Source organism: Podarcis raffonei, chromosome Z (assembly GCF_027172205.1).
Source record: "Podarcis raffonei isolate rPodRaf1 chromosome Z, rPodRaf1.pri, whole genome shotgun sequence".
Taxonomy (NCBI): domain Eukaryota; kingdom Metazoa; phylum Chordata; class Lepidosauria; order Squamata; family Lacertidae; genus Podarcis; species Podarcis raffonei.
In genome coordinates this window covers 21,983,182-22,005,794 of record NC_070621.1, presented here as the reverse complement: position 1 = coordinate 22,005,794, position 22,613 = coordinate 21,983,182, and the positions used below count along the sequence as shown (strand labels likewise).

Here is a 22,613-nt window from a genome sequence, read left to right as displayed (position 1 = left end):
GCAGCCATCATCCCTGAAGCATGAGACCACGTACACAACAACCCTTCTGCCTGGGTGATAATCACTGCCCTCCTGGTCTCTGAGTGCCAGACATGAAGCCATCTCAAGGACAAGAGTGGATCCAACCTACATGGATTGGGGACTTGGCCAAGACAACTTGGCTGGGAAACAGACTCAACCCCCCCCCCCCAGAAATGAAGAGAAAGTGATGCTACTTACAGCCTGCCCATGTTGTCCATGAAAGATCCCACCCTCCTATCTAAAGTAACTATCTGAAATGCCCACCCAAGTCTAAATCTGACCCCAACCCCAACCCCCGCCCTAACCCTACACTTAACCCTAACTACTCCTCTATGTAAAAAATAAAAATATACAAAATATATACAGACTATGCACAGATGTGCACAAAAAACAAAAATATTAAAACAAAATAAATAAAAGCGTTAAAAGAATAAAATAAAATAAAAATAAATCAAATAAAAGTAATAAATGAAATCACAATCAAAATAAGAAAATGAAAAAAGAACAATTCACTAATGCTCCGCCTACTCTCCACCAACCGCTGCCGCCGCCACCGCCACCGCCTCCTCTCTCCTCTCTCCTCTGACCTCTCCTCACTAACCCACAATGGCCACCTGCAACTCAGTGGCTTTTAAAGGAGAAGCAAGAGATGTCACAAAGGAGGGCGGGTCCTTGTTGTGGGATGTGAAACACAAGAGCAGTCAAGTACAACATTCCGAGAGTGAACATGTTTACACATGGGGAGGGAGGAATGTTTGTCCAGCCAGCAGGTAAACTTCCCGTTTCCTTCTGGGCTGGGACAGACTTCCTCTGCATGTGACTAGAGGTGGTTGTGGTCTCACCTGTGCAGGTAATGACAAAAGCACAGGGCAGGGCAGCGTATTTCTCTCTTTCACTACATGCATCGAAGAAGAAGAAGAAGAAGAGTTTGGATTTGATATCCCGCCTTTCACTCCCTTTAAGGAGTCTCAAAGCGGCTAACATTCTCCTTTCCCTTCCTCCCCCACAACAAACACTCTGTGAGGTGAGTGGGGCTGAGAGACTTCAAAGAAGTGTGACTGGCCCAAGGTCACCCAGCAGCTGCATGTGGAGGAGCGGAGACGCGAACCCGGTTCCCCAGATTACCAGACTACCGCTCTTAACCACTACACCACACAGAAGCAACATCTGCTTAACCAAAGATGCCCTCTTGGCTCCAGCCAAGAGAGGACAAAGGGACTGTCTTCTTATGGAATAGTTTCCAAGTGTATGTTACTTTTCTAAGCTAAGTCTACCTTCTGGGATCTGATTGTGAACAGAATGATATGTGAGTAAACCTTTTAATACTTTTATAGAAGACTGTGTTGTGTCTTATCTTTTATGAGGGAATAAGGGGAAAATACCAGAACAGTTATTATAGAGGTTTTAGTGAGCCTGAGCAAATGCATCCGCAGCAAGTTTAAAAGGGGGAATGTTACTCTGCTAAAAATGTAAACTTGTTAATACAAGTTGGAAAGGGTATTATCAGACAATATATCCTCTCCTGCATCCCTGAACATTCCCACACTTGTCACCGTGGCAACCCCCCCCCCCGGACCTGGCCTCACCTGGCCCTTCCTGAGTGGTGATACTCCTCTGTCAGAACTCGGAGGCACCTGCTGTTCCACCTGCAGCTGGGCTGCATCTTCATTTCACATTCTTCTTCCTGCAGCCCCATTCCCAAAGGGAGACCAGCCTCACATCCTTCCAAGCAGGCTAGGCATCTCCATAGCACAGGATTGGACCATCTGCTTGGCTGTCCTGGGCAGCATCTCGGGGGGGGGGCTGGGAATGTCCCCCCCTCCGAAACCCTGGAGAGCTGCTGCCAGTCAGTGCAGGCTAGTTGAAGAAAGATATTGAGCAGCTGGAAAGTGAGCAGAGGAGGGTGACCAGGATGATGATGGGTCTGGAAACCAAGCCTTATGAGGAACGGTTGAGGCAGTTAGAAACCAAGGCTTGTAGATATGGAAGATAACATCAAACAGAACTGTGTGTGTAAAAAAAAAAGGAAAAAGGGAGGGGAACTCTATTTTGCAAAAGATTTACGATGGAGACTTAGAGCTGTCTCTTCCCCATCCTTTATTATTTATGGAGTGAATATTGCAGTTGTATAAGGGATTATTTTTTTTGACTGGAATGTAATTGAAATTTGTAAGATTTTGGAATGCAGAAATAAAATAATCAACCATCTATTCTAGCACACGGGAGGCCACCTAAATTATATAATTTTGTATTTGAACAATAAGTGTTAGTAAATGTATTATAGTTTGGTATCGTTATAATGAGGCTATTATTGGATTGAAATTGAAAATTAATAAAAAAATATTATTGAATATGCTAGTCCCTTTTATTGCTTTGCCAGTGCTTGCCATTTGCTAATCGGCATGCAAATCATATCCAATTGCTAATCATTCAATCCGTCATATTTTACTGGATTTTGTGTGAATTACCATATATTCAATTTTCTATTTCCCCTTTTCTGCATACATTCTGTATTGTTTGTAATTCCATTTCATCTCATCTCGATTTATCATTTCTATTAAGCTTTGTATTAAGCCCAGAAATTTGTTTCTCTGCAACCCCACCCATTTTGGAGGCTGAAGGGGGGAGGGGCATCAAATTCCCCACAGATTGATGGGAGGGGGGGAACGCTGTGGATTTGTGCTTTTTATCAGATATGCAGAATGCTCTAATCCCAAACTCTCTAGCCCAGACATCCCCAAACTCGACTCTCCAGCTGTTTTGGGACTACAATTCCCATCATCCCTGACCACTGGTCCTGTTAGCTAGGGATGATGGGGGTTGTAGTCCCAAAACAGCTGGCGGGCCAAGTTTGGGGATGCCTGCTCTAGCCCTACAACTGGCTCTGCCAAGATAAATCCATTTGTTTCTAAGGTGCTTGGTGGCTCTCTTTTTCTACATTTGCTGCGGGGGGCTTAATAATATCACTACCTTTCTGCACTTATGTGAATTAAGCAGGGGCATGGATTTGCAAGCATTTGTAACTTCTGCCACATAATTTTCAGGTGGAACTCAAATTGGGAGAGAAAAGGGTAAATGCAGCCTGCTCTTTCTATGTGGGTGGCACATTTTGTGGTGCATGCAAGTTTAATGGTGGGCCATAACATTAAAGGCAGATGCATGGGGGACCTGTCTGGCCTAAGTGGGGAAAGGAACCATCAAATTTGCTCAGCAGTGAAACTGACCTCATAAAACCTCTCTGGCATGAGAGCACATGAATTCCGGAGCCATGGATATACAGTGGTGCCTCGCAAGACGAAAAGAATCCGTTCTGCAAGTCTCTTCGTCTAGCAGTTTTTTCATCTTGCGAAGCAAGCCATTGACGGATTAGCGGATTAGCGCTATTAGCGGCTTTTAGCGGCGTATCGGCTTAGCGGATAAGCAGATAAGCGGCTTAGCGGCTTAGAAAAGGGGGGGGAGGGGAAAAAACCCGCAGGAACTCGCAAGACATTTTCGTCTTGCGAAGCAAGCCCATAGGAGATTCGTTTTGCGAAGCACCTCCAAAACGGAAAACTCTTTCGTCTAGCGAGTTTTCCGTCTTGCGAGGCATTCATCCTGCGGGGCACCACTGAACACATAAAGATTCTGTTTTTAAACAGGAAATATTTTTTGTAACCTAAGGTCTATTATACAAATCCATACAGATGTTCATTTTGTTACTGTTCTGTTAAGTTGTATACAAATTATAAAGATTCCAAGTTTTTTTATGTTCTGCCATTAGTCTATCATTTACTAAATTCGCGAGTTTTGCCATTACTTCATCTTCTGATAGTTTCTCTTTCCATGCATCTATTTCAGGACATATGTCAGATTTCCATATGTTAGCCAACACACTCTGACTGCTATGGTCATATAACAAATAGTTCCACTGACAATTTCACAATACAGTAGCTGAAGGAGTCATTCCCAATGGCATAGTTTTGGGATCCAATGCAAATTTTGCTTTTTTTTACATTTTTTCATTTCGAAATGAACTTTCCTCCAAAACTTTTTGGTCTTTTCACAGATCCACCATAAATGGAAGAAGGTTCCTTGCGGTCTATGACATTTCCAGCAATGTCCATTCATTTCATTATTCATCTTCTGTATATCTTTCAAAGTTATATAGCATTGAAAGAACATTTTTGTACAGTCATACCTCATGTTACGGCCGCTTCAGGTTACGTATTTTGGGGTTGTGGACTGCAGGAAACCTGGAAATACCGGAACTGGTTACTTCCGGGTTTCACCGCTTGCGCATGCACAAAAGCACTAAATTGCGCCAACGCCTGTGCAGACGCGCCGCTTCAGGATGCGAACGCTCTGGGTTGCAGACATGCCTCCATCACGGGTTATGTCTGCAACCCAAGGTTCCACTGTACCAATTTTGTTTTAGGGCTTAACTTGCAGTGAATTTTATTCCTTTATTCATAATTGTTCTCATTGTTCCACTGTAAACTGCTCTTAAAAATTTTGCATCCATTTTGTCATATAAGGTTTTGCTTGTTCAGGCTTGGTGTCATATTTGAGTAATAGTTTATAAATTTTACCCAAAATGTAGACCTCTGTTATGATGGACTCAAATTCTGGCTTTTCACTGATTTAACAGTTTGCCATACAGTCTTTCTTGAATCTGGATATTAGTTGACAGTATGTAAGCAGTTTCATATTTTTTCTCCTCTTTAACACTTCAGCATGTATTTGATCTGTTCTTGAAGATGAACCATATCTTGGTACAATATATAGTTGTACATTCTCCTATCGGCTCTAATAATAATGTTCCAGTGGTAACATTAACAGTGCTGCTAAGGGCATTTTTGTGATTTTTTTAGTGCAACTCATGATTTTTGTGGTGCAGGCTGTGCCCCTGGCTATGATGTGTGAATTGATGGTGAGTTTGGGGTAGCTCAATGCATAAAGCGTGAGGATCCATGAGGATCCGTGCTTCGAAATCACGTATTTGGGCCATAAAGTTCCCAGGAAGCCGTGGATACATGATTTTTGTGGTGCAGGCTGTGCCCCTGGCTATGATTTGTGATTTGATGGTGAGTTTGGGTGGCCCAATGCAAAAAGAGTGAGGATACATGAGGTTCCTGCTTCAGAACCATGTTTTTCGGCCACGGTAATTTCAGGAAGCCGTGGATACATGATTTTTGTGTTGCAGACTGTGCCCATGGGCATGATATGTGATTTGATGGTGAATTTGGGGTGGCCCAATGCAAAAAGCGTGAGGATCCATGAGGATCCGTGCTTCAGAACCACATTTTTGGGCCATGGAGTTGCTAGGAAGCCGTGGATACATGATTTTTGTGGTGCAGGCTGTGCCCCTGGCTATAATGTGTGTTTTGACAGTGAGTTTGGGGTGGTGCAATGCAAAAAGTCTGAGGATCCATGAGGATCCGTGCTTCGAAACCACATTTTTGGGCCATGGAGTTGCCAGGAAGCCGTGAATATGTGATTTTTGTGGTGCAGGCTATGCCCATGGCCATGATTTGACGGTGAGTTTGGGTTGGCCCAATGCAAAAAGCATGAGGATCCATGCTTCAAAACCACGTTTTTGGGCCACGGTGTTGCCAGGAAGCCGTGGATCCATGATTTTTGTTGTGCAGGCTGTGCCCATGGCCATGATATTTGATCTGATAGTGACTTTGGGCTGATCTCGTGCAAAAATCATGAGGATCCATGAGGATCCGTTTTTTAACCATGTTTTTGCGCCATTGCGGTACCACGAAACAGTGGATGTGTGTTTTTTGGTTCTGCCTAGAGACATGTGGTGTAGAGTATCATGGTGTTTTTATTTTGATTCAATATAAAAATAATATGAATTCATGAGGATCCATGTTTTTGTGGTGCTGCAGCTCGGCTAAGTGTTGGATCCACGTTTTTTATAGTCCAGTCTGTAGGCGGGCTTTCCAGATGTGATTTGAAACTGGATTTGTTGGAGTTATTTTTAAAAAAGTGGAAGATCCATGAGGATCCGTGTAGATCCGACTTTAACCCAGATTCATCTAGTGTAAAAATCATGAGGATCCGTGTTTTTTAACCATGTTTTTGCGCCATTGCGGCCCCACGAAACAGTGGATGCATGATTTTTTTGATGCTGCCTACAGACTAAGACATGGTCTACAGTATCAATGTGGTTTTATTTAATTTGAATGAAAAAATCATATGAACTCATGAGGATTCGTTTAAAATCATCTGGATTCGCCTTTTACCCAGTCCCGCTTATGAGCTGCTACGCCCTGCTCTTGTGAGTCGCTCGCTGCCCCTTGCAGGAGGCAGCGGAAGCAGTAATACGGCTGGTTATACGGTTTTTCCCAAATGGGGAAGTTTGCCAGATAACATTTTATGAAACGGTTATCATAATGTGGACTTCGAACCCTGTTTGTCCCCCTTGCCCGTTTGACTTCCCTAAATCACTTTTCGAGTTTCCTTCTTGGCGATGATGACGATAACACTCGCAATGTTTTAAAGAGCGAGCGAGAGCGCAGTACTGTTCCCTCGTTGCCATTTAATTATTGATTTATAATCATTCTATTTTTGCCGCAAATGGTCCCAGTGCAAAGGAATTACGCGTGAATGGCAATAGCCGCCACCCATCCACGCATCAGTTTGTGTACAGGTTTTGTGCTACTATTGTTTTACATTGTCTGTCATGTCAGTATTTCATGGAAGACCCGAACGAACAAATATTTAAAAGAAAAAAGAAAAGCAGCAGCCGCCACTGAACCGTCAGGGAGACCTGGAGGGTAACCGCTTTCCTGGAGCAAGAACTAAGGAAAGCGGCGGCGAAGCAACAACTCCTCCAGCCCGCTGTCCTTTGTGCAATGGATTTTCTTTTTTATTAAAAATGAAACAAGATGCAACGGAATAAAAAAAGAAAAAAAGGATGTGTCAGAAGTGGGATTCGAACCCACGCCTCTATACAGAGACCAGAACACCCAGCCCCGCTCGCGGGAAGGCAACTCTATGCGTCCGCCTTGAGTCTGGCGCCTTAGACCACTCGGCCATCCTGACACTGCGGAGAAGAGGCACGCAAAGGGACTCTCAACCTCGCCGAGGCAATAGGTCTCGGCTTCCCTCGCTCCAGATCCTTTCCTGAATCCACAGACCCCGAAACCCCGAGACCGGCCAGAGGCAGGCCAGCCACAAGCTACTCTTTCCCACCCACCACTCCCAAAAGAACTGGGGGTGCCGGGCTGGGTCCCTCGGCAATTATTCCAGCCATACTATATTTCCCAGCATGCTCTTCTCGGAAGGCGGGGGGGCACATGCGCAGGTCACATCTTGCACGGCGACGGCCATTGTGCTCTTCACCTGTGCTTGCCAAGGACGCCGGGAGAGGAACTCTGAGGGGCTGAGTCCGATCCTGAGGCAGAGACATGTTTTTTCCTTTGGCAAGGGGAGCTCTGCGCTTCGCGGGTGAGTGTGCAGGGGAAGGTCGGCCCTCCGTTCTCCGCGCGGTTTTGGGTGGCGGCGGACAGAGGCAACCCTCCTCCGACTTCTCCATACTGGCCGGGGTCTCCCTTGCTAGGGCCGTGCTCGGCGCCGGGGTCTCGCGTTTAGGGCCCTCCTGCCTCGCCATCTGCTGTGATCTGTGCAGCCTGTCTGTGTGGACGGATCACACTTGACAGCGCCAGTTGCTGAGCTGCGAGGGTCCTGCGGGAGGTGGCACCCAGGACTACCTGTATAGGCTGAAGCTCCAAACAGCTATGTTGGTGGAGGTGTGGGGGTTTTTTTTGGGGGGGGGTGCTGCTAAAGGGAGACGGTAGTGCAGCGGGGAGCCTTTTTGTTGGGGTGGGGCAGAACCTCAGTTAGTTAAATGGCCATCCCGAGCATCGCACGTGGCGAATGAGATCCAGCTTTGCCGGCTCCCTCTTCTAGAGATGGATGTAAAAGGAGGGCGAGACGCAGACACTGCAGCAGTTTTAATAGAGACGGCGCTTTGCATTGCCAGCTGTAAAGGAGATGATGTATTCTCGTTTTTCCATTGATCCAGGGGGAAATGGCTTTCTCCGCAACTAGCCCAGGATTGTGTTCATTGACTGGCAGTAGCTCTCCAGGGATTCAAGGCAGAGGTCTTTTTCATCCTTACTTGCAGGCACTTGGGATTCCAGCTGTCCTCCTTTATTATTCCAAAAGAAGGGTGGTTTAAAACACACAAAAGTACAGTACATAACACTTTCTAAGCACTGTATTCATTTTAAAAGATTAGATGGCTCCTACATCAAGATAATAACCTAATAGTACAAGGTGACTGGGAAAAGAAGAGGAGAGCAAGCGCTGAATTGGCTGCTTATTCACTGGCAAATTGATGGGGTTGCAATTGTCTGTGCCATGGTGCATTTTCTGCGAGTCCCAGGTTACCTGGTTGGGGGCAGAGGCCATAGCGCATTTGCCTTTGTTTATGCAGTCCTAGGACAACCAGCAATTAGAGCTTAATAAATAATAATCTTTCAATTTCATTCTTGTATGGAGAAAGCACAGTAATCAGTGTGAGGATGCCCCATTGAAAATAAAGATTGTAACTTGATAGGATTGGGCTGTTGAGTACATTTGTCTTTCTCTTGGAATTTTAGAGAATGACACATTCAAAGTAGAACTTCATACCCATGCAAACTTTTGAAAGTGATATTTGTTTCAAATGTTGGAGACCTTTGTTGGCTTCCTGTGAAAACATTTTGTATTTGGCAAATTCATCCAGCTACCCTAAACTACTTTAGTAAGTATGTAGGAATTCTGAATAGTGATGTCAGAACAGTAAAATAAATAGAGATTTCATTCTGGTTCCCCCCCCAAATGTTTACTTAATTTTCACAAAATTATAAACAAACAAACCAACCAACCAACCAAACAAACATAAATCATAACCTTATTAAAGTTATACTTATTAACATTGTTAAGCGACTTCCTCGCTTCCCCTTGGTTGGATTAAAATGTATATCTTTTTAATGGTTTTCCAAATCAGAGTTCTTATAAACTTAACTTAGTCGTTTAACTTCCTTATATCTTTTCAATTTGAAATTAAACATATTAATTCAACACTTAACTTATATAAAATCCTAAGCCAATCTAATACCTGCAAGCTGTTTCAAATTAATTTAACTTAACATATTTAACTAATCATTAAATTTAGTCCATTCTTCCTGATACTCCTCCTCCTTCTGGTCGCGGACTCTTCTGGTTAGGTCGGCTAGCTCCAAAAAATCCATCATCTTCATCTGCCATTCTTCCACAGTTGGTAATTCTTGCGTTTTCCACTTTTTAGCTAGTAAAATTGGAGCAGCAGTTGTGGCATACAAAAATAATTTAACATCTTTCTTGGGCAATTCCCGACCAATTATTCCAAGAAGAAAGGCTTCTGGTTTCTTTATAAATGTATATTTCAACATTTCTTTCTTTAATTAATTAATTAATTTTTATTCATTTTAAAACATATTATCATGCATACCACAAAATTTCACATTTTATACAATCTTTTTGGACTTCCATCAACACCTCTGATGATCCCCCATTTTTATCATTTCTTCTGCATTTCTTAATTTCATATTGCCTTTAATTATCTTAACTAATGTCTCCCTTTTTATCCAATTATGCATTAATTCAAATTATTCACCTCACAAAACTTCTTGCAAACCCACAAATGTAATCTGGTCGTCACAATTACTTTTCAAATAGTCCATAAATTTACACCAATCTTCTGTGAATCTTTGGTCCTGCCGTTTCGAATTCTTCCTGTTAGCTTGTCTAATTCTGCATAGTCCATCAATTTCATCCTCCAATCTTCTTTCGTGGGTAATTCTTCTTGCTTCTATTTTTGTGCCAATAATATTCTTGCTGCCATCATTGCATATAAAAACAGCTTACAGTCCTTTCTGTTTATATCATCTCCTACAATGCCCAGTAAAAATGCTTCTGGTTTCTTAATAAATGTATATTTCAACATTTTTTGAAATGTATATTTCAACATTTTCATCTCATTATATATCATTTCCCAGAAGTTTTTCACTTTTTACATTCCCACCACATATGATAAAATGTTCCTTCTTTTTCTTTACATTTCCAACATTTGTTGCTTACCTTATACATTTTAGCCAATTTAACAGGTGTAATATACCATCTATACATCATTTTCATCATTTTCTTTTAAAGCATTGCATGCAGTAAATTTTAAGCCTTCTTTCCATAATTTCCCCCAATCGTTCAGCTGTATACTATACCCAATATCTTTAGCCCAATGAATCATAACCGATTTTACCTCCTCATCCTTCAAATGCCATTCAAGCAGCAATTAATACATTTTAGACAAAATTTTATATTTATTGCTTAATATCTCAACTTCAAACTTTGATTTATTTTCATCAAACCCTTTTTCTTTAAAGTCCTGTTTAAACATTTCATTAACCTGACGAAAGTGTAGCCAATTATTTACATATTTAACTTCCTCATATGGTTTCATCTTCCATTTACTTCCTTCTTTTTGTATTAATCTCCCGCAAGTTATCCCATTTCCACACATATTGATCTTTTGCACACTCATTGCTTCTAATGGGGATAACCAATGCGGTGTTTTTCGTTCTAATATATTTTTATATCTATCTCATATTTCTATTAGAGATCTTCAAAATATGTGGTTTCCAAATCCTTTATGGATTTTTGCTTTATTATGCCATAAATATACGTGCCAACCAAATCTACATTTTTTCCAATTCATTATAAATGTTTTCCCAGAAGTCTTTTACCTTGGGGCAGGTCCACCACATGTGATAAAAAGTTCCTTTTTCTTTACATTCCAACAGTTATGATAAATCTTAGCTGGTTTAAAAGGGGTCAAATACCATCTATACATCATTTTCATTATATTTTCCTTTAACACAGTACATGCGGTGAACTTAACCCCTTTCTTTCACAGTCTTTCCCAATCGTCAAGCATTATGTTATGTCCTAGATCTCTTGCCCAATCTATCATCGCAGATTTAACTTGTTCATCTTTTGTATGCCACTCCAGCAATAACTTATACATTTTAGACAAATTTTTACCTTTAGTATCCAACAGCTCCGTCTCCAACTTAGATTTTTCAGAAGATTTCATTCAGAGCTTTTCAGATTTTTCAGAGATTTCATTCTAAATTCTAATAGCAGGTGTAAATCCAGTGTGTATTCCCCTAAGTGGGGAGCATTAAAAATACAAAAAAAAAACCTGAGTCAAGTGTTACCGCAACAAATCCAATGGGAATGAGAGGCTGTGAGTTCTGAAATGTGGGTTCACTGATGTCTTTCAATAGCTTGGCTATAGAAGAGGCTCTCTTTTTCTGCCGAGAGAGGGACAGAGATAATAAAGTGCAAAGTGTGTGGGTATGGAAATGCATCGGATGGTGGACTTAGTTTCCCATTGATCACAAAGTGGAGTGTGTCTGAACGAGTGGATCCCATTGCAAACAAGTCATGCAACTTCACAATTTGCCAAGTTGTTTTTGTTGCAGCCATATATATGCATTGTAATATTCAAATGGTTTGAAAGTACCTGTGGTGGAGATTGTAGTTCTTTCCTATTTAATGCACAAGTCATCACATAGTAAAAGAGGTTCTTAACTAAAAGTTTCATCTTGTGTTTTAGCTCGTGGCGTGCAGCGTACTGCGGCAAGACAAGTTCACCACAAACATGGGCCTGATTTTCATGACAAATATGGCAACTTGATTTTACTTGGTGGGGCTCTGTTTTGTGTCTCCATTTGGAGCTATGTAAGTATTTCAGCTTTGCATTTAGCTCTGTCAATTGGAAGTAACAATTCCTTCTGGAAAAGCCATAGGTCAGGCTATATATGGATGAAAATTAATTTTACAAAAAAATAACAAATGAAAGCATCATCACAGCTCTTTAAGAAATCCCGAGAAATTGTGTAAAATATTTTCCTATTCTGCCATTAAAAAGAAAATACAGTGGTACCTTGGATTACACACGCTTCAGGTTACAGACTCCGCTAACCCAGAAATAGTACCTCGGATTAAGAACTTGGCTTCAGGATGAGAACAGAAATCGTGCTCTGGCTGCGCAGCGGCAGTGGGAGGCCCCATTAGCTAAAGTGGTGCTTCAGGTTAAGAACAGTTTCAGGTTAAGAATGGACCTCCGGAACGAATTAAGTACTTAACCCGAGGTACCACTGTATGGTTACTCTCATTGCTTAGCATCCCGAGGTTGATGTACTGCAGTGGTGGTATGACACTTAAAAGATTTTGCAGGACAGACTTGCCTTTAAAGTGCAACATTAAAAAATATGTTGCACTAAGGGGTTTTTTAATTAAAATTTATAAGCCACTTTTCTGCCAAAGGAGGGCCCTCAGAGCAGCATAATAGTTAAAAGTTCAGGACACAGATTCTGTAAGATGAATAATTTCAGCAGCATAAGAACAGAATCGACAATCAACTTTTTGGCCTCATCAAAACCAGATGAAATGAGGGAAAACATCTAAGCAACATTTTAAAAATCATATCTAGGTTAGCCTTCACCATTCAGAGGCAGGCTAATGAGGAAGAGGGCAGCTTAGTCTTCAGTAGAAGCTCCACAGTCTGGATGCTGCAACTAAGAAGACTTAAGAAGACATGTGTGCCAAATAGATTATAAAGTCTTAGATTGGGAGCTAGATTTAATTAATATATGGTGGTTTAGGTTATTCAGAACTAGGACATCAGTGGAATGAAGAAATAGTAAGCTGCCAGACCTTGAGTTCTGCCTTGACATATTGAAGTTTGGTCTGTAGAAACTGATGTATAACTGGTCCTTAATTTACACAAAACAATTTTACAGTTAAGCTTCATGCCTTCTGTTTGTGCAGCTGGTTGAGTGGTGTTGAGGGCTACACCAAAGTACAGGAAGCTTCAGAGAGACATTTCTCGCTCTCTAAAGAAAACACCTGTCACTGCTTAACAATATATAACACTACATTGCTATGTACCATATGTATAGAATACCCTTTTTAAAAATTACATTGGATAAATCCAGATCAGAACGCTTCAAGAGAACTTAAGGGGCCATTGGTTATTTTTTCGTTGTTTCACTGATGGTACGTGCGCATTGTCTCATTACGAAGAGAAAAAATATAATGGGTGTTGCTGAGAAAGGTACATTCAGCTGGTTTGCCTTTGAGGATCTGGCTTAAAACTTCTAAGAGAAAGTTGCAGTTGCAGCTGTTGGAAAGTAAGATTTCACTGTGCTTGACTGTTGATTCTTTACTGTTACTTGCAGGTTGTAACACAAACAGGGATAGAATGGAATTTGTCTCCTGTTGGTCGAATTACCCCAAAAGAATGGAGAGAGGAGTAGAGATGCTGGGTTAAATCCTCTGCTGAAAAGTTGGGAGCAGCCATGGGTTCGCTGGAGCTTTTATTGGAATATCCTAATACTTTGCCTGTAGAGGACACAATTATCTGTGATTTAATAAATGCATTTAAACATTAAAATTATTGGCTTTGTTCCATTAATTTTGTCCCTTATAGCTAGGTAGAAAAGAGTACTTTGGTAGTTGTTGTTTAGTCGTTTAGTCGTGTCCGACTCTTTGTGACCCCATGGACCAGAGCACACCAGGCACTTCTGTCTTCAACTTTGGTAGTACAGATTACTAAACTGAATTGTCAAAATGTATTGTGACAGTAGAGTATTGTGCTTATGAAACTAAAAAAGAGCCAGCCCCAAAACAATTGGAGGCAGAATGTGACATAAATGTTTGACATTATGTTCTTCATGGATTAGAATAACTTCACTAACTCTTCCGTCAGTATCTGGACACAATAAAATACACATGAACATGCACACAACATGCATAGAGTTACAATTGGTAAATGATATTAACATATTGCTTTATAAATAGGATTAAAATTTTATTTAATTTCTAAACTTTGAGAACAACATGTACAGTGACCACACTTAAAGTGTTTAAGGTAACTGAGATGTCATATGCAAAATATACACATGAACTAATTATCTGCCAAATTACAAATTATGTTAAATGTTGCAAGGTGGGCTCTGTGGCACTCTGGTAAGTATTTTATATTATGTCATTGTTTGTGTACCATCTGTTTTATACTGTAGGTCAGGGGTGTCAAACTCAAATTCATCGGGGGGCCGCATCAGCAGTTTGGTCACCCTCAAAGGGCCGGTTGTTCAGGCAGCTGTTGGATCTGTCACATCACAGGATGGCATGCGCTCAATATAAAAACAAGTGGAGGTTTCCTGAATGCATGTAAAGTGGAGGTTTCCTGTGTAGAACGGATGGCGCCGCTAGAGGGCAGACGTTCTCTGGCTTGTAGGCTGCCGCGCATGCCCTGAAGAGGCGGCTTTCTTGTGTCAAAAAAAAAAAGCGGCTACACGGGCCACATGGCGAGGTCTGGCGGGCCGGATTCGGCCCGCGGGCCTTGTGTTTGACACCCGTGCTGTAGGTGAAATAGTTTAATTCAAAGGACTAGAATTATCTGTGTTTTGGTAACAGACTGAGCTGCAAACAATGAATGTCTGCTGATATTTGTTTAGTCGTTTAGTCGTGTCCGACTCTTTGTGACCCCATGGACTAGAGCATGCCAGGCACAGTCTTCCACTGCTTCCCGCAGTTTGGTCAGACTCATGTTTGTAGCTTCAAGAACACTGCCCAACCATCTCGTCCTCTGTCGTCCCCTTCTCCTTGTGCCCTCAATCTTTCCCAAAATCAGGGTCTTTTCCAGGGAGTCTTCTCTTCTCATGAGGTGGCCAAAGTATTGGAGCCTCAGCTTCACGATCTGTCCTTCCAGTGCGCACTCGGCTAATTTCCTTAAGAATGGATGCGTTTGATCTTCTTGCAGTCCATGGGACTCTCAAGAGTCTCCTCCAGCACCATAATTCAAAAGCATCAATTCTTCGGCGATCAGCCTTCTTTATGGTCCAGCTCTCACTTCCATACATCACTACTGGGAAAACCATGGCTTTAACTAATACGGACCTTTGTTGGCATCAAGGTTTCTGCCATCAAGGTTGTGTCATCTGCATATCTGAGGTTGTTGATATTTCTTCCGGCAATCTTAATAATAATAATAATAATAATAATAATAATAATAGCTTTATTGTCATTACCCCCTCTCGGGGACAACGAAATTAATTCCGGCTTGGGATTCATCCAGCCCAGCCTTTCGTATGATGAATTCTGCATATAAGTTAAATAAGCAGGGAGACAATATACAGCCTTGCCGTACTCCTTTCCCAATTTTGAACCAGTCAGTTGTTCCATATCCAATTCTAACTGTAGCTTCTTGTCCCACATAGAGATTTCTCAGGAGACAGATGAGGTGATCAGGCACTCCCATTTCTTTAAGAACTTGCCATAGTTTGCTGTGGTCGACACAGTCAAAGGCTTTTGCATAGTCAGTGAAGCAGAAGTAGATGTTTTTCTGGAACTCTCCAGCTTTTTCCATAATCCAGCGCATGCTTGCAATTTGGTCTCTGGTTCCTCTGCCCCTTCGAAATCCAGGTTGCACTTCTGGGAGTTCTCTGTCCACATACTGCTTAAGCCTGCCTTGTAGAATTTTAAGCATAACCTTGCTAGCGTGTGAAATGAGTGCAATTGTGCGGAAGTTGGAGCATTCTTTGGCAGTGTCCTTCTTTGGGATTGGGATGTAGACTGATCTCCAATCCTCTGGCCACTGCTGAGTTTTCCAAATTTGCTGGCATATTGAGTGTAACACCTTAACAGCATCATCGTTTAACATTTTAAATAGTTCAGCTGGAATATCATCACTTCCACTGGCCTTGTTATTAGCAGTGCTTTCTAAGGCCCATTTGACTTCACTCTCCAGGATGCCTGGCTCAAGGTCAGCAACCACACTACCTGGGGTGTACGAGACATCCATATCTTTCTGGTATAATTCCTCTGTGTATTCTTGCCACCTCTTCTTGATGTCTTCTGCTTCTGTTAGGTCCTTTCCACTCTTGTCTTTTATTATGGTAATCTTTGTATGAAATGTTCCTTCATATCTCCAATTTTCTTGAACAGATCTCTGGTTTTTCCCTTTCTATTGTTTTCCTCTATTTCTTTGCATTGCTCGTTTAGGAAGGCCTTCTTGTCTCTCCTTGCTATTTTCTGGAAATCTGCATTCAATTTCCTGTATCTTTCACTATCTCCCTCGCATTTTGCTTGCCTTTTCTCCCCTGCTATTTGTAATGCCTCATTGGACAGCCACTTTGCTTTCTTGCATTTCCTTTTCATTGGGATGGTTTTAGTTGCTGCCTCCTGTATAATGTTACGAGCCTCCATCCATAGTTCTTCAGGCACTCTGTCCACCAAATCTAAATCCTTAAACCTCTTCCTCATTTCCACTGTGTATTCATAAGGGATTTGACTTAGATTGTATCTTACCGGCCCAGTGGTTTTTCCTACTTTCTTCAGTTTAAGCTTGAATTTTGCTATAAGAAGCTGATGATCTGAGCCACAGTCAGCTCCAGGTCTTGTTTTTGCTGACTGTATAGAGCTTCTCCATCTTTGGCTGCAGAGAATATAATCAATCTGATTTCGATGCTGCCCATCTGGTGATGTCCATGTGTAGAGTCATCCCTTGTGTTGTTGGAAAAGCGTGTTTGCGATGACCAGCTTGTTCTCTCTGCTGATATTGTCAGCTCTCAATCTGGACTCAAGAACCACCTGTTTTGGGAAGCCCTTGTATAAATCCAGAGAGAATTGATCAGCCTATAAACTGTTATGACGTACAGTTTCTCTTTTAATATAGAAACTGTCCATATGATTGGTTGTTCTTTAGATGTTTGGGGTAATTTTTAGAATGATGTAACAATGAATTTCTGTCCGTAGGCTTAGTATACCCTGTTACACAAAGACATCCAAGAATGGAATTTTCTTTAGATACATATGATATTCAAACTTGACATTATCGTTAATTGAGTTAATCCAACAAAAAAACAAAGACACCTTGGAAAACATCTCCCATAATATCTGAAATACTTCTTAAAGGGGTTATGGTAGAATTTATGGTATTCTTAAGCTCAGTCATATGTAAACAGGCAGTGATGGAAGCTACTGGGTTGCCCATAGCAACCCCCTTTACCTGGAAAAAAGTATTAATTTTTTTCTGGAATAATGTCTAATTTTAAAAATAGGTTTGTATTCTGATGGATTGGGAAATTAAAACTAAATGTTGGAATGGCTGCCTCATGGTATAGATGTATAATTGACATCTAGTGTAGTTAAATATGTGATTGTCAGTCTTTCAGCCTTTTATTGATTGAATAAGGTATGCAATTTATAGTGTAGCAAACCAACTTTTCATGTTAACACTGTGAGAAACAAGAAAATTGACTAAACTTTAGAAACTGCCAGACTCCTGCAAGAAACCGGTAGACAGTTATATCTCTGCAACTCAAGAGAATAGCATCTTTCCCCTCATCAGCTGGGTCTTAAAATTTTAGTTTCATCTACAGAAAAGGGGATAACACAACACTGGAACATGCTCCATAAGGCCACTGCCATAAGCACAAGGATGCTTTCTTTTTTTGCTTAAAGGGACATTTCTAAAGTGCAATTTGCAACAGTTATAGCCACATCCTAAAACAAGTTAAAGCAGTTCTAAGAGGATTAGATACTAGCTTTATTGAAGTGCACTCAAGTTTGTATTAAATCATTGCATAACAAAGGGCTGTTCTTGTTACTTGCAATGCCACCCAAACCATAAGAACAAGCTCCCTCGTGCCTGGGCCCAGGGCAAAGCGTCAGTTCCTCAGACAGGCTTTTAAGCATCTGTCCAAAGGCACCCTGCTGGATCAGGCCAATAGCTCATCTAATCTAGTAATCTACCTGTGGGAGGTCAGAACACAAGGGCAACACTCCAGGAACCAGAATTCAGAAGCGTTACTGCCTTTGATATTAGTGGACAAAGAATACATCCCTCATGGCCGGTAGCTATCTATGGCCTTATTTTCCCATCAACTTTTCTAATCCTCTTTCAAAGCTATTCCAAGTTGGTGGCCTTCGCTGTCTCCTGTGGGGGTGAGTTCCACAGTTTAACTGCGCTACATGAAGAGGTACTTCCTTTCATTCCGTCCTGGATTTTCCATCATTCAGCTCTATTGGATTCCTATCATTTATTATTTATATTCATTATTATGAGAGAAGGGGGAAAACTTTTCTGCATCAATTTTCCTTTTCTCTAAACTGAGCCCTCCCCCCTGCAAAGCTGCCTCTGCACACTTCCAGCCTTCCATTTAGACCAGCAGTGAGAAACGAAGGTTGGAGTACAGTGTGGTTGGACTAGAGCTCCCACTGCCCTTCAGCTATTCGCCCTTGCTGGCTGGGGCTGATGGGAGTTGGAGTCCAGCAGCGGGTTCCTTTAACCGGCTCTAAGTCTATACCTACAGCTCTGCCTTAGAGGTTATTGAGGCGGGGCATCATGTGGCCTAGCGTCATCTTCCTTGTCACATGATCATCCGTTCTCTTCCACGTGATTCCTTTTGCTTTACAGGCGGGGCGGAAGGAGGGAAACGACGAGAGCGATGACAGCGCAAAGTGTGTAGCAACCGTCGTTGGGAGGGGCGGGGCCAAGCCTCAAGGGGGCGGGGGGAACTTAGGGAAACAGGAGGGGAAAGACTCCGCCGCGCTGTTTGCGGTCGGCCGGCGCCTCTTGAGGGGCAGAAATCTGGCCAGGTAAAGAGCCTGTCCAGGCGGAGAGGAGCGCCCTCCTGCCACGTGAGAGGCCGGCAGACGGAAGAAAGAACGAACGAGACACCCCTCACTGGCGCCTGAGGTAAATCGCTCCTCAGTCTACCTAGCAGGGTTGTTGTGAGGACAAAACGAGGAAGGGGGAAGAGCGATGTGGACCCCTTCGAGCTCCTCGGAGGTGGAAAAGGTGGGCTGCGAATGAATAAATATTATAAGTATAATAGATGAAACGCATCCACCCCCCTTCCCTCCAGCTTCCTTATTCTCTTGAGCGGAGAATGCTGGGTGTGTAACCGCAATCGACCCCTCCGTGGAAGGACTAGCGTGCTGGAGTCGGAGGGCGGCATGGGGAAGCACTCTGCACAGGCTCAAGAGCTCTTTTGATCGGCTTCGCTTCCCTCTCCGTCATCTTCCCACAGCCCCTGTTGTGGAGTGTAGCTTTCTGGATTGAAAGCCTCTTGGGGCAGGGATCTCTTCCTTTGTTTAAAGAATAAACAATCTTTTTAAAATTTCCTGTTAAGCAAACTTAATTAATGCACCATCCACTCACTTAGACATTTTTATTTATTTATTCTTAAAGGGAGAGCAAGCGAGAGCCAGAATATGTCCCTCAAGAGGCATCTTTTAGTTCATTAATTAATGCTGATGTACCTGCTGAGTGTGTCTGTCTTTAAAGTCAACCTTCCTGAAAAGCATTTGCTTCTGCTTGTGGATGCGAGGCCCGCTCCAGATATGCCCCATCTGTGGAGGTTCCATTCTGTCGGGTATCTTGTGCCTGGGTTTTAGAGATGTCTGCCCACCTTGGCCAGAGGATGGGGCCAGATGCTCTCCCCTGATTTGGTGTGTTTGGAAATACATGTTTGTGATGTGCAAAAGTTTTTGCTTTTGTTTTAGTCCCTTGTTAGCATTGAGGTGGTTTACCAAGGAGAGCTAGCATATAGAACACAGGGTAAAAGCCCCTTGATCAGTGGGATGCTGATGCTGCTTCGTGTAATGAACAGGTCAAGTTTACTCCCTCTGTTGAATCAGCCTTGTGAAATCTGTGATATTAGGGCTAGTTACTTGTCTTCTCAAGGTGTTTAGCTTGTTCCCAGAGGACAATTATGTGGGACATTGTGGACTTGGTGTTTCTTGTTTTGTGCAAAACAGTGTAAACTTTTGATGAACATCTGAGGGATAATGGTGCCAAAACTATGTAAACAGAGAAGATTGCATGGGATGGAGCATGGGCCAGGATCCCATGGACTACAACTAGTTCCACAAGCCCCAGGAGTTGGGGCAATTTTGGACTTATGTTTCTCAAATAGCAATCTCTCATTCCACATGACAAGCTGTTTTTGTAACTGAGAGGTGTTTCCAAGGCAGTTTGTGATAAGGAATAGGTGGCTAAGTCTGCTGATTTATGGGAGGATGGGGACAGAATATGATTGGAGTGGTCTGAAATTGTTCTTTGGTTCCTGTTTTCTGTGATAGAATTTTGTTTGCACATTAATTTAACTACTCTTTCAATCACTGCTTCCCACTAGGTTTTTCCCCCTTTCACATTTATTTTCCATCCTTTTCTCTTTTAAAACTATCATCCATTTTTGTGCAAATATAATTATAGTCCTTCAACTGTTTCTTCTTTCAACATAATATTGGATGTGATAAATGCATTAAGTATAATGCAGTAGGAAAATGCTGTCGTTAAACTGAACCTGTAAGTGTGTACTAATTAAGGTAGGAAATATATATGTATGTATGACAGGTGGTCAGAAAAAGTTCAGGAAGGCTGATTAAAGCTGTTTCAGTTTCTTCTTACTTTTTTGTTTAAAAGCTTTATGTAAACTCCCTTTCATGTAAGTGTCAAAGTAATGTACAACAATCAAATCAACCACTTTAAAATTTCATAAATATACAAACACTAAACATGGAATCACTAAATGATTCTTCTCTTTCTGACATATGTGTGAGTGGCTTTGAAGGGAGGAAAGCTGGTAGAGTAGATTCTTCCTTTCATATGTAATTGCATAATATTTTGATCAAATCCTACACAGTAAACAGGTCACTAGACCTTATTAAGGTAATTATAGGGACACTTTATTTTGCTACAGTTGCATTTAAAAAACAAGCTGAACTACTTTTGTTCTTTATAATGGTACAGTTTAGTATATGCATGTTCTGTTGGTTTAGAAATGGTGGTAATGAATCATTATTAATGAGATCCAGATCTTATTCTGATAATATCTTATACAAGTGGAGAACTGATCTTTCTACTTAAACTCATTCTTGTAATTTAGGGTGATGAGCCAAGGTATACTTTCTTTTAGAGTAAAATAGTATAAAATACTCACACAACTTTTTTTAAAAAATGGAAGTGATATCTGTAATAGACGACTCAAATGATGAATATAGTGGTTAGTGAAGTTAAGATTGGTGCCTTACATGAACGTGCAGTGATTTCAGTGAATTGTTTTTCCATGTAAAGTCCGTAACTGATTGAGCCATATAAGAACAAAAGAAGAGCCTGCTGGAACAGGGCAATGGTTCATCTGTTCCAACACACCTGTTCTCATAGTGGCCAAATAGATTCTTGTGAAAAACCTGCAAGCAGGACTGAGGCACAAGAGCCCTCTTTCTCTCCTGTGGTTTCCAGCAATTGCTATTAAAAAGCATTACCACCTCAGGCAGTGGAGGCAGAGCATAGCCATCATGGCTAGTAGTCATTGATAGCCTTATTCCTAATGAATTTTCCTCATCTTTTTTTAAAGCCATCCAAGTTGTTAGCCATAACTGCTTCCTATATACATCAGACATCCTCCTTCCCCTTTATGTATAATCGAAAGGGGCTTCCTGGCTGTCAGTAAAGTTGTATGTGATGCAACATTTTCCACTACTACTAAACCTTTCTGATTTTAGAAATAGTTTCATAACATTGATAATGTAATGAATGAATACAATAAATGTCAGATTGGACAACTGGAAGGGACACAATACTAGGTAGATCTAAAATAAAAATTATCCTATATATAAGTAGCTATCCCTAGAAAGCGCACAGTATATCTATGCACCCAGCTTTTCAGACATGCTAAAGTTAGATTGTTAACCACTTCTGGTGCCATCAGGGTGCCCTTGGGCTTGCTGATCGAGCTCCTGCCAACCTAGCAGTTTGAAATCATACCAGTGTGTGTAGTTAAATAGGTACTGCTGTGGTGGGAAGGTGCTCGTCATGGTGTTCTGTGTGCCAGAAGTGGGTTAGTCATGCTGGCCACATAACCCGGAAAGCTATCTGCGGACAAATGCCAGTTCCCTTGCTTGAAAGCAGAGGTGAGTGCCACACCCTATAGTCAAATTCAACTGGACTTAACCGTCCAGGGTCCTTTACCTTTACCTTTCCCCAAACAGTTCAGGTATCATCTCAGCTTAATAAGCCAAGATAAGCACCTCTAGGCTATTGATCCACCTGTCACTAGAGGCAGAAGTAATGTTTGTGTACAAGAGTGTCTTTATCAGTTTTGGCTGCTTCACCAGCTGCAACCCTATGTGTTCAGTGATAACCTTTCGTGTTATCTTTCAGCTGGTAACTTCCCATTTGGGCTACTCCAATGCATTATACATAGGGCTACTTTCAAAATGATTCAGAAACTTCAGTTACAGTATGCTGGTGCTTCACCATCTTCACTTGAGCACAGTCCAGCCCATTTCCAAGCCCAGTTGATGCAGAGGCTATGAATCAAGTGCCCCCACAAAGTGAAGTGTGGAAGGTGGCTACAGAAGAGAACATACTGTGACGCTCTTAACTGTGGAATGCCCTCCCCAGGGATGCTCACCTGGGACCTCCATGGTGTCATTTCAATGTTAGGTGGATACCTTCTTTAATTTCCTAGGCTTTTCATTTGTTTCATATGTTT

At 41.8% G+C, this 22,613-nt stretch overlaps 2 protein-coding genes and 1 non-coding gene across 7 annotated transcripts in view; 2 read left to right on the top strand and 1 right to left on the bottom strand.

The window, feature by feature from the left end:
• Window positions 1-6,931: 6,931 nt before the first annotated feature.
• Window positions 6,932-7,056, bottom strand: TRNAL-CAA (transfer RNA leucine (anticodon CAA)). Its single transcript has 2 exons — window positions 7,019-7,056; window positions 6,932-6,977 (listed from the first exon to the last, which is right to left on the bottom strand). It is a non-coding gene; the product is annotated as a tRNA-Leu (tRNA).
• Window positions 7,057-7,310: 254 nt separating this feature from the next.
• On the top strand, window positions 7,311-13,501 carry LOC128406581 (cytochrome c oxidase subunit 7B, mitochondrial). Its single transcript, XM_053374086.1, has 3 exons — window positions 7,311-7,461; window positions 11,657-11,781; window positions 13,284-13,501. The coding sequence occupies exons 1-3, from the start codon at window positions 7,422-7,424 to the stop codon at window positions 13,359-13,361; spliced, it is 243 nt and encodes an 80-aa protein (XP_053230061.1). The 5' UTR covers window positions 7,311-7,421; the 3' UTR covers window positions 13,362-13,501.
• A 5,125-nt stretch (window positions 13,502-18,626) lies between these two features.
• Window positions 18,627-22,613, top strand: part of ATP7A (ATPase copper transporting alpha) — a 40,839-nt gene continuing 36,852 nt past the window's right edge. For 3 of the 5 annotated variants that reach the window (XM_053373386.1, XM_053373385.1, XM_053373383.1), the window contains exon 1: window positions 18,627-18,808. Coding sequence is in view for 1 of the 5 variants with exons in the window: in XM_053373384.1 (XP_053229359.1) it covers window positions 18,875-18,910 (36 nt within the window). In the remaining 4 variants the exon portion in view is untranslated. Of the gene's footprint in view, window positions 18,911-22,613 lie in introns of all 5 variants that reach the window. The other 2 variants (XM_053373384.1, XM_053373382.1) reach the window with 1 other exon arrangement.